The sequence below is a fragment of the Moschus berezovskii genome, chromosome 9, assembly GCF_049115385.1.
Source record: "Moschus berezovskii isolate FMDL1 chromosome 9, NW_MosBer_1.0, whole genome shotgun sequence".
In the NCBI taxonomy this organism is placed as follows: Eukaryota; Metazoa; Chordata; class Mammalia; order Artiodactyla; family Moschidae; genus Moschus; species Moschus berezovskii.
In genome coordinates, this window is record NC_142468.1 from 95,713,430 (window position 1) to 95,725,953 (window position 12,524).

The window sequence follows — 12,524 nt, forward strand, 5'->3', positions numbered from 1 at the left end:
CCTTCTCAGGCAGGCACAGCACAGATTAGGTAGCAAAGAAGTAATTAAGATCTTTAAAAGAGATCACAGACCCACTTGGAAATTAACTCATGATCTGGCCTTATTAACTACATACTCTAAATCCCATGAATTACTAAATGGACCCTTCCAGTCCTGATGAATGGCAACACTGGGGTTCCAACTCTTAAGTTACCCACCAACACCTGACCCAATCTCAATATCTGGGCCTTTGGCTGAGGACAAAGGCATGTTCCTCAGTACCTTCTGCTGCCTAAGCTGCAGGCACTTAGAGAAAAACATCCAGCTTCTCTGCTAGGCTGGTGGATGTACAGAGTGTCAACTTGGGCAATGGAGGTATTTTTAGTTGAAGCGAAGATCTGACTTGTCGAAAAAGTCCCTGATGCTGGGAAAGATTAAAGGCAGGAGAAGGGGATGACAAAGGATGAGATGGTTGGATGGCATCACCGACTTGATGGACATGAGTTTGAGTAAGCTCTGGGAGTTGGTGATGAACAGGGAAGCCTGGCATGCTACAGTCCATGGGGTCGCAAAGAGTCGGACACGACTGAGCGACTGAACTGAACTGAAGGTTAAAGTTAGTTAACACAACAGAGCTGAGATAGGGATCAAGGTATGGGGCCCCTTACCTGCACTGCTCACTTGGTGCTCATTTTTCAAAGCAAATTCATAATCTTGCCACTCATTTTCAAAGAATCTCCATCCTTAAAAGATACTGTACAGTGTCTCATCATACAACACACTGATAATGTAGAGATGGTCTCTCTGCTTCCTTCAGGCAACCTATCAAATCCCAGAGACACATCAAAGTTTCTGCAGGCAAACATAGAAGTTTGGCTGAAGGTAGACGGAGAGTTAAGATTTACTGCTGGCCAAGGGCCAAGCCCAAGAAGCAATACAAGATGGCTGAGACAGAAGCAAGAAAGATGCTGGCTTTTTGGCTCAATAATTATACAGAGTAGATTCATCACTGACTGTGAAGACTAGAGCAGTCTGGGACTAGTGCTGCCTTCTGCGGACGAGGCTTTTTCTTTTCCTGCAGGTGAAACCACTGGGTAGGAGGCACTGAAGTCTCCACTAAGACACTATATATCATCAGGAGTGCTTTTAATAAGCCTGATGCCTAGGCCACATTTCATATACCTTAAAATCAAGTTTGAGAACCACTGCTCTAACACCTTTCCTGGCATCAGTGTCTGAGGGGATTAGAGGGAGTGTCTGAGACAGGGAGATGAATGTTTGGAAGTACAGGGGGCACTGAGGTGACAGTCTCAAGGTTAAGAACCTGACAGTCACTATTATTAGGAAAAGAAGCTTAGAAATCACTTCCTTCACTAACCCAGCTTCTCATCTATGTCCATATAAGGAAACCACAGACCTTTAGAGCCTTATAGATCCTTCAGGATCATCTACCTCAGCCTACTTCATCATGTACTTGGAGAGTCTGAGGCCCAAAAAAGGAACGTGACTAGTCAGGGTCATGGCAAGTTTTTAACAGCAGAGTCAGGATTAGAACCCATTTCTTCTCTCAGTCAACACCTTTACATTGTTATTTAATATGTTCACACAGCAGTGTGGCATAATGCTTAGGAACATGTGCAGTGGCATAAGAGTGCTTGGGTGAGGATGCTGGTTCCACTGGTTGACTCTGTCACATTGAGCAAGTCATTCAATGCCCTTGAGCCTCAATTTTCTCACCTGGAAAGCAGAGAGAATAATAGCATTTACCTCAGAGTGTTGTGAAGACTACAAGAGAGGAGCGGGACAAGTAATGTACTTGGCATAGTACCCAGCAAACAGTAAGCAAGCAGTAACGTTAGCTGTTCTTATTCTTATAACAATAAAGTAGGTCAGGGTGGCACCCTGAGGAGAGGAAAAGAAGGAACGGGTATGGTTATTTGGGCTATGGTTGATGTCCAAAACATTCAAGCAGCTCTGCTTTCAGAGACTTTTCAAGTCAGGGCAATTCTGAGACAACCAGCTTTGACATCAGCTTGAACTTAACCATGACACAGCCTCAAAGCATCTTCACCTGTCAAACTAGCTGCCCATCAAACAAAACTCTCTGCATGCTGAAAGTGCTGTACCAATGTGAGAGATAAGTATTATTACTCTTAGTAATGATATTTGTCACCATCACCATACAGTCTGCCTCAGCCAGTTTGAACTGTGATATATCAGTCATAAGTCCATGCAACGGAATAAGAAGCAGGGAGTCAGGACAACGTCACTCACAGAAACCCTAAGATTTAGTCATAAGATTCAAAGAGAAAGCAAGCTAATGAGTAGGGACAAGAAAAACAAGATAATCTTCGCTCTCATTGTCACCAAATGATTGAACTCATTTAAAATGCCCAATGAGCAGCGAGACATAATGATGGGCTTAATAAGACACCCGACCCAAACCTTCCTGGTGCTGGGACGGACCTTTCACAAGAGGCAATGGCATGTCTGCTGCAAAGGATTTGAAGACCACCAAAATCCTTTTCCAAAAACAGCAATAAAACTCAAACTCCTTGTTTGTTGGATTAATCAAAATGATTAAAGGGTGAGGACAGGGTCTGGGAGTCATGAGGTATTTTTTCAACTTTGTAAACTACATAGAAAATTTTAACTTTTTGTGAGCACATTTTTTAATTTTAGAAAAGCAAGTAAGATGAAAAGGGAGGGTAAATAAGGGTTTGAAAAGCTGAAATTTTTCAGGGACAGAAAATTCAACATCTATTCATTCACAAATGTTGTATGGTAAGGTGTGGAGTCTCTGGAAGACATAAGACTCTGAGGAGTTGAAAGGCTCAAAAAGGAAGGAAAAGATCCCAAGACAGGTTGTTTATGGGACAGAGGTCATCCTACAAGGTCTAGTCATCACTGTTCCCTCTCCCCCTGGCCAGCCCTGCTCCATCTTCCTCCCCCAGCATCTGCTTGGGTCACCTGCCAAATACCTAAGAAATTTAATCCTCAACAGTAATAGTATCTTCTTGTTTACACTGTGCCTCATGCCTGTCCTTTGAAAAAAGAGAAAGAACAAACAAACCCTACTTCAGGTGCAAGGCCTTCCCTACTACATGTATATACAATCATCCCCAAAATTCCTTTCTCAACAGGGATCTACAGATTAGGGTAGAAAAGCACTGCCACCTCAGGTCTGTTTCCAAATATGTGTCCCTCCCTGTGGTTCCTTCAGCCTTTTCTTTTGTACGTAACAAGTAACTCAAGATTTGGTCATGTGACATACAATGCTTTGTCCCTGGCTAGTCTAAGTCCTAAGTCCTTAACTCCCCATAGGGCTAAGGCCAAACAACACCTTGGGAAGTTCTCAACTGCAGGGAAAGCCAGATGGGGAAGAAGGGGTCTGCGTGTAGAGTAAGTGCTAACAAAATATATATGTATGGGCTGAATTATATTGCCCTTAAATGCCAATTTAGTTAAAACCACAAATGAAGATTATGAATCTCCTTTCGGCAGAGGACAATTAACGTTTCCTGAAAATCCCCTGAATTTCTCTGTTCTTGAGTACCACCACCTCTTGCCTATTACTTAGTACTGAGTTTTTATAGATCGTTATAGCTATAAAAAGATTTTATATCTTATCCCACCCTAGTGGAACTGAGAAAAAATACAAGAGTTTACATGAAAATGCTTTGGGAATAACACACACACTTGTCTAAATTCAAGGCAATTTTCTACCCCAACCACAATCAGGAGCTTGTTTCAAATATGATTCTGGGTCTATGGAAAACCTTTTTAAACTTACACAAGAGAAGTCAAATGTTCAGGCTTTATCAGACCAAACTATCCCTAACCCGAAAGACATTAAGTGTTCAGCTGTTTTCCATCCAGGTGTCGGGAGAGTAGGAAGAGAGAATAACTAGAATTCCATAGGAATTTTCTTAACAGACTAACATATCTGCCCAAGCTAGTCACAGAATATGTTTTAGCATTATATAAAACAGAATTCTCTTAAGGTCTACTTCTTTAAAATTAGGATGTTAATACCACCTGCCCAATCCTCCTCATAGGACTACTGCACAGTACAAATGCAACAGAGCACAGTACATGCCTTCACCATGGTGAGATACTGTGTATGCTGTTACCTCCTCAGAAGACACTCCTGCCTGCAGCTTCCAGACCACTGCCCTACCAAAGAGAATGTGAGGAAAGATGCCTCTGGGGCATCTGAACCCTACCTTCTCAAGCAGCCAACCAATGGAAAAATAACCTCTCTCCACTCTTGAAAGTGCTGCATAGAAATCATTAACTCCTAATCAATATGATCAGAGTTAGTCAGGACTTGCAATTGTATGTAATTTATTCTTTAGGCTTGGAGAACTTGATTAACTAGACACACCACTTTCCCTCCCTCACCTGTCCTGATCTGTTTCCTATGCACTTGAACTTTGTGCCAAAGGCTCAGTCTGGAATGTTGCAGGGCTTTAACTCTCATACGGAGGAGTCAAACCTCTACTCATGTAGCTCAGTTCATCTGGGTGGGGAAGGGCCCTTGGCTGGTTTAAAGAAAACGTTTTCTCACACCTTCATCCTATGTTGAACAAATATGGCATTCTTTAAAAACAGAGATAAACCCAGATCTCTCAAAGAAAAGCCACGGAGTTAATAAAATCCTAGGTTCTCTGGTCTGTATGGGCTGTAACCATGCCACTGACTCAATCCCTGCAGGCATTTAGAATTCAATCTAGCCACTAGAGGCACTGCCCATCCTTACGTCAACAAGGACACAAGTCAGGGCAAGTGTCACCAAGACACTACTTTCATTTAGTAACACTATGTAATAGAAACTTGACTGTGTTCAAGCTTTTTTATTTTTTTTGAGTACAAATTTTTAGTCTTCCAAATATTTTAAGGAAAATCTGAATACCTGCTATATATAGGCCATTCCCATTTCCTAAATTTATCCTTCCAGTTTCTAGAGATCACCCTATAGATTTAGACAAGTTTGTGTTGTTTCTAAGCAAAAATGAAAAAGCCTGGAAAATAACCTCATCTCTTCAGTCTGACCTCAAACAGTAGCCCTGCCTCTCCATGGTCATTTTATAAAATGGAAAAACGTGGCGATGGGTCAAGACTTGGGTTCCATGCTACCATAGCGTTGCCACAAACTGACAGTATGACACAGAGCCAGTGGTTTTCACTTTTCTGGGTCTCAGTTGCTTCTTTGAAATAATACAGGAAAGTTGGGTTAAATGTTAGTTCTAATTCTTACAGTCCTATTGGCCTTCCTTGCAACTTCCAACTACAATCTCATCTTTACATGCCATGCACCCAAAGGTTCTATTAAAATTCTAATGAATTACCTACAAATAGTTTATGTTCACCCTGTACACTGTACTTTGCCAAATCCTGCTGGCACATTGGAGATAACTATACAATAATACTTAAAAGGCACTATTCTAAGAGCTTTACCTAAGGATGAACCATATGAAGCTGCCAACACTGAAGTATTTTTTGAACTACAAAAACAGCAACTTCAACTTATTTATTCCCTCTAACCAACCCATTTGCCATGTGGTAGGTTTTACAAAAGAGGAAAACAGAAGCATAGAGAAGTTAAATAACTTGCCACAGTCATGCAGCTAGATGATTTAAACCCAGGCAGTTGAGCGCCTGAGCCTTCAGTCCTAACCATAACATTATATACTGCCTCCCATAATGAAAACAAGAAAAGCTTGAAGACTGGAAGCCCAAGCCAAGACAGTGTCTCAGGAGAGTGAGAGGCTCATGCCGCAGCCTCTGTTGGGTTGTACCTTTTACTTCAATGGTGGCATTTGCTTTAGGAGCACTGAGAAACTGATATACACAGTGGTATTCGCCTGAATCCTCAGCTCTCGGCTTATTGATCCTGCAGAGATGAGAAGAAAAATCAAGTGAGGAAGCTGGGAAAAGTCAAAATACACAACAAAAGGAGAATCAAAGGGGCAACCAGGGACCCTGCTCTCCAAATTGTGCCCCTGCATGCAACTCACTTCCTCCTAACTATAAGCAAAAACCTCCCTCTGTGTATTAATGATTTATTCCTTACTAGGTGCCAGGAATACAGAGATGGTGCCTAACCTTAAGATATTTCAGTCTACTGGAGAAATACACTACAAAAAAAGTAATCAAAAGAGCTGTACAAAGTATTAAAATCTACACTTAGATACATAAGATGGGCCCATCACTAAAAAGTTCTTGCTCACCTTGTGGTTCCAGTCAAATAAACAAGAGCAGAAAGAAAGCATCTTTTTCTGCACTTTCCTGAAGAGTTTGTTTTAGTGGTACTGTTCTTCCTACCCTGTATTTTAGTAGCATGCTTTTCAGTAAGTCTAATAACAGAATAAGATCAGTGGGGGAAAAAAATCTGCCATCAGAGCATCAGCCACAGAGATGCAGCTCAACTCTTTTAGGTACAGCTAGAACGCCAGGGCTCTGCATGATCTGGCCCTTCCCTAGTGCCATCTCAGCCACTTTCTAGCCCTACAGGTCTCTTCAGTTTTTCAATGTGCTGAACTTGTTCCTAGCTCAAAACTGTGACAAAAGATGCTCTGTTCAATAGAATGCTCGTCCCATTATTCTTCATCTCCCTAACTCCTTTTCCATCAGTCTCAGCTTACATGTCATTTTAAATGACATCCCTCTCCCTGACATTCTCTCACACTACACTCTAACCCTTTACAGCACTTATCACAATGTCTAATTACTTATTTGATTGCTTGATGAATGTCTGTGTTCTCAATAGACCAAGTTCTATGTGGACAGGCATTGTTAATTTGGTGCACAATTCTATACCCAGCACATACCCCAGTGCCTGGAATATAGTAGAAAAATGAATGAACACAAACAAGAGTGAACAACTACGCACAGATCCAGACCAAGCAAAGTGAAAGGAAGGACTGTGAGAAGTGTGTGTGATGAGAACAGTACTTCTGAATTCTACAGGGTGATCCTAAACAAGCTTTCTTGATCCTGAAGGTCAGTTTCTTATCAGCTAATTGCACACTGGCCTACATACACCACCGCCCAAAACATGTGCAGAAAGGCTAGTGTGTAATTACAGAAAACAGAGAAACATCAGCTTCCAGATGAGAATATAAATATCTTTTCACTCCTACTCTTCTGCTCAACGGTTAAAACATGATACTTGTGATGACCAAATCTCCACTGTACTCGTTAACATCTAAGAAAAACTCCTAACCTCAAAACACTGGCCAAACACATTTATCCATCTTACTGTTCATCTCAAAAAAGAAACAAGAGACTATGGATGAAGAAAGACACAGCCCACTCACAAGACTGTCTCAGTATACCCATGGCAGCATAAGATTCTAAGAGGAGCCGTCAACAGTCTTCTCAAATTGACACAAGTGACTATTCTTACATCAATATGCTCCCAACAAGAAAACAGACGCAAGTCAGTTGCTCTTAGTAATGTTCCAGAATTAGGAGGGGGGGGAGGAGGAGAAGCAGCAGCAGCAGCAATATCTTCAGGGTTTAGATTTACTGCAGTAAGTTGAGAAGATGACTCCCAAACTAAGGACCATGCCAGTGGCCTCAAAATCTCCCCACAATATTTCTTTCAACCAGCTACTGGGAAGCAACTGAAGCAAATCAAAAATGTCCCCTGAAGGCTAAGCACAAGCACAGTTCGTGACGGGCTCCATGGCTGACTCATGAGGTGACCCAAGGGTCTCCTTAGCTGTTACTCTACAAATTTGAGTTGTTACTCTACAGATTCCCCAAGACACTCATGACAATGCAGAGCACCCTGGAAAGCCTCAAACAGGCTGAGGAAAAAAGAAGAGGCATTCTATAAAATCAGGTTCAAACTTTATTATATAAAGTTACAGCTCAAAGCTTTAGGGGTAACACAGTGCAAGACCCAAGAGAATATGATTGGATAGCTGATATCTTTAAAGAGGTATTATAAAAAAAAACAAACTTGCAAAACTAATGGACAGACCAAGAATAGATGCCTTTTATTCCACCCAATATTGCTATTCAATTAACCTTTTCCAAACTATGAGGACATATCTCAGGCTATATTTCCAATTTTATATCAGAAGAAACTAGAATGGAAACAGATTAACTACCCTGCCACAAAATGGTATAGTACAATAGAAAAACAAACAAAAATCCCCAATGATCTAGATTCTAAAGAGTCAGAAGACCTGGAACCTAGGCTTGGTTCTGTAACTTATTAGACACAGTATGTTGCCTTGAAAGGAGTCAAGTGCTATTACTCTTTGAGTCTCAGTTTTCTTACCTGAAAAAAGAAGAAGAGGATCCACAAATTAATGTGAGTTAATTAAATAAGGGATATGAAATGACCTAAATTCTGAGAAATACTGCAGAACGTCCTGGCTATAACTGGGCACAAAGGTTTTCCTGGTCTCACTCCAGTGCACTCTTCAGTTGCACTGCATCATCATGCCAAATAGGATTAGCTGATCCTTTTCAACCAGGAACAAACTATCCTGAAAGGTGAGGTGCCATGTGTTCTAGATATTTCAAAATGTACCAAATCTTTGGGTGCTAGATAACTTCAGCCAGCAAATATCCCCCTTTCACCAAAGGGAAATTACAGGGTACCATTTTTTTCCAGATCACTAATGAGCTCTATATCCACTGGGCCTGATCAGGTTATGGTCACAATAAACACTCCTAAAAGCTAACTCACTAGGAAATCTACTCAGTGCTCTAAGAATCCTAGGTCAGATTTCAATCTGAAACCACTGAATTAAGTCAAGAGACCTGCACTCTAATCGTGGCTTTTTTATTGACTAGCATTACTACCCCAAGCAAATCACTCCCGATGCCCTCAGTTGCTGTTAGCATAATGAAGAGATCTTTTATGACTCTCAAACCTGCCTGCTCATTAGAAATTACCTGGAAATCCTTGGAAATTCTAGCCTCACCCAGATATACTTTGGATTAGACTCTCTAGAGGAGGACCATATATATATCATGGCTCTCCCACATAGCTTAATTACAGGTTATGAATGTGAAGTAAATTCAACCATGTACCCTCTCATCTTCCCAGGAGCTGCTAGCCCCTCTCACCTGTATTCCATGTTGCTGGCATTCTTACGAGTGGCAGTCAGTTCTACCCCATTCTTTGTCCAATAGCTGTATGTAAGGGTGTGAGAGTTGGAGGTGAGGTTACACTGCAGGGTAACAGAGGGCGCAGGGCTTTCTCGAATAATGACTTCTTCACTGGTGACAATCCTTGGTTCTGTAATAAGAGTGCACAATGATAGGAAGCCATAGTTCCATTCTCCGCAGCCCTGGCCTGAGAGTAGGATGGGGTAGGTTGGGGAGACTAGAAGAGGGAGGGCAGACAGGACCACATGAGGAATTTCACTTTACCACTTTGGAGGAAGTCAATAAAGGAAAAACGATTATAAGCAAATGATCACTAGCGCAGACAACAGCCTGAAGACCAGCTGGCCTAGACGTGAAAAGAATGGGAGTATTATGGATGCTTGTACTGGCAACAATTCACTTACGCGTTTGAATACCATCATTTTTTGAGATAAGAACCACCAACCAATTCAGCTTCAATTAGAAAATCAGGCTCCACCTTGCAATTCTGAAGACAAAGGCAGTATCATTTAGATAACTAATAAATTTCCTATGGAGTCACTAGGCCTTGAAACAATAATAGTTATAATTAGGTAATACATGTATGGCTTTCCCACATTTAAATCTGATAAATCTATGGCAAACCAGCCATGGCCGTTTATTATGCAGAAAAAGACAATATAGATCTTAAAGGCAAATTTCCTACTGAAAGTCTATTGCAGTTTCCAAATTTTGCCGAGAGAAAATTACTAAGTTACCATCAGTTCTTCTCTCCAGCCCATATTTTACTCCAAAGACAAAATATTTTCAGAATTGCACTTTAAAATATTTTTCATTCTAAGATAATCATAACTAGAATGTAGTATATGCTGGTATTATGGGCTCCTAGAATTTTAGAGCTGAAAGGCTCTTAGGGTTCATTGAATCCCAGTCTTTAAGAGCTAAAAAGGTAAAATGACTTGTGCAAGGCCATAATTATTATTAATGACAAAGCTGGGCCTAGAAAACACATCTGACCAAATTCTTTATCCCTCCCCCTCCAAGCCAAAAGTACCCCCATAACACTTTCCACCCTAGAGAAAGTTATATACTTCATCTTCGGGTTCTACCTGGGATCACTCATTTAGTATCTACAAAAATAACCTGTGTCAAATGTTATAATACATTGAGCAGAAATATTTTAAGGCACATTGTATCAATACCATTCCTGAAAGATTCATCTTTAAAGCACTTTGAATTCCATCACTATATTAAAGTCAAGAAGTCTGTCTGTTGTCTTTTCTTGTTACTATTTTTAATCATTTCCCAAGGTTAGTTCTTTTTCTACTTTAGGTCAATCATTCTCAAGTAAAGTTAAAATCTTTTCCAATCCACAATCAGAGGTACTTGCTCTTTAACTTTTTTCCCCAATTATTTCCTAGAAATCCTCGACCAACTTTTCATTTTCCTGCACACTGGCTACTTCCTGTCTACAACTCTCTAGCAGCTCCCTGACACCATTTTATACACGTATAGTGCTGACTCTATAATTCTCAAAGACAAAACTTTCTCTCTTCACTTGAACCAAGCCTTGTTCATTGTGCAGGAAGAGGGAGAGGATGGAGAAGTCATGGGACACTTGAAAAGTGTAATGCCCAAGCACCTCCTAATCAATGTAACATTTCTGACTGTAGAGCTCATATTGTCAAAGAAACTTGTGATAAAGCAAATCCTCAAGTTTGCTCAGGTAAATTGGTTCTCATTATTTTCCAACTTTGGCAAAAGGATAGTGGTTATCTTCCAATCAGCACTGGTCCTTATTGGTAACACCGAACAGGGTCTCTATGTACAGATAATGGAGGCATAGCAGCCACTAAGACAGAAGCAGATGCATGTAAACACATTAGCGCAGTGGTGTCCCACGGTTTCCAAAACACACTGGACAGAAGCCAAATCCCTGGGCCTTAAGTCGAGCAGAACAGCTGCAAACCCTGCAATGGAAGGCGCACATACACCATCAGCAGAAAGCATCACAATTCCAGGAAAATCAAAACCAAGCAAAAACAAAAGAGATAAAGAGAACCAGTACTCCACAGAAATTAAAAAATATAAAGGCAACATTAAAACCCAAACACACTTTTAGTTTTTTACTGAATTTTTATTATCCAATTTTATTTTCTGTCCCATTTGGGACTCGTCTTCTGGTTCTTCCTCTCAGACTGCACTGAGAAAGGGTAAACTTTGAGGCCAAGAGCTTCAAGATGTTTAAATTATAAGGAGGCCAAAGTAAATGCTACTCTTACCTGTGGTGATGCAAATGACCACTGCAGCTCAGGGAGATTAAGAAGTTGATGAAAGAAGGAAAGCACATTTTCCCTTAGGTGTTAAAGATCCAGGAGAGAGTCAGCAGGGAGCAAGTCGATAATTTTAATAGGTTTAAATATGATTCTGCACCATAGGAGGGTTGTGCAGTGGCATAAGCTCCCTCCTGTAACTGCTACATATGGAAACCGGTACTAGACCAAGTTCTTTGGTCACGGTGCCACAACTGTATTCTGCACCAGGATGAAGGTGGGGCTTTTATTTCCGATCAAACATTGGTGGTCAAGCATAACTCATGACAGTCCAAGAGAGATGAACATTTAGGAGAAGCTCAAAATTCTTACCTGCCACTTATTCCTATTTAGAGACCCTTACCCTAGTCATCATTCATATGTAGAACATGCTATGGACAGACAGAGAACCTACAAACTGGGCACACTTCTCCTACTGCCAGGAGGTCATCCTTAGAAAATTTCAACTTCCCCTTGGAGACAAATGTCAGTGAGGATGCTGAAATCATAAAACAGTCCAATTAAAGTGGAATTCAGGGTGTTTAAAAAATGAAGAAGATTAGCTCTCTAAATCAGTTAACTAGGATTAACTGATTGATAGGAAAGTCTGGGGAGAATCTAAACTAGCCAGGATTTGGTTCAACCACATGCAGATACCCTTAAGTTAGGAAACTTATTTCTAAGTAAACTGGGAGACTGCTATATACTCTCAAGAATGAGAGGCAGGTACCCCAAAGACTCATCTTCTTTCAGCCCCAAGGCATGACCTTTTAACTATGAGTCTACTTGAGTCAGGCTCCTATAAGTACAAGTACCAAATGCCCAGCCCAGTCCATGTCTACAAACTTCTGCAGACCTTTGTGGCCATTTGGGTAACTCTGCTTTTACAAGGAAAGGAGCATGGGGGCAGGAGAAGGAGGCGTGCAAGGGGAAAAAAAATCATTAAATAAAATGAAAAATCACTGGGTTAATGTTCCCCATTTTCACAGAGACAAAGTTTTCTTTTTCCCTTTCCAGAAGCAGGTTCTCTGATTCACAGTGCCAACTGCAGCAGCCTCCTCTACCTCTCCACGAAGTCCTCTTCATAGGCATCTCCTGAGTTGCTATAAAGAACAGACA

General features: G+C 41.0%; 1 protein-coding gene across 1 annotated transcript in view; it reads right to left on the reverse strand.

Moving 5' to 3' along the window:
* Positions 1-12,524, reverse strand: part of NPTN (neuroplastin) — a 37,777-nt gene that overhangs the window by 23,321 nt on the left and 1,932 nt on the right. The window contains exons 2-3 of the mRNA XM_055435333.2: positions 9,073-9,244; positions 5,781-5,875 (exon numbers count right to left, since the gene is read on the reverse strand). Of these exons, the coding sequence (XP_055291308.1) occupies positions 5,781-5,875; positions 9,073-9,244 (267 nt within the window). The remainder of the gene's footprint in view (positions 1-5,780; positions 5,876-9,072; positions 9,245-12,524) is intronic.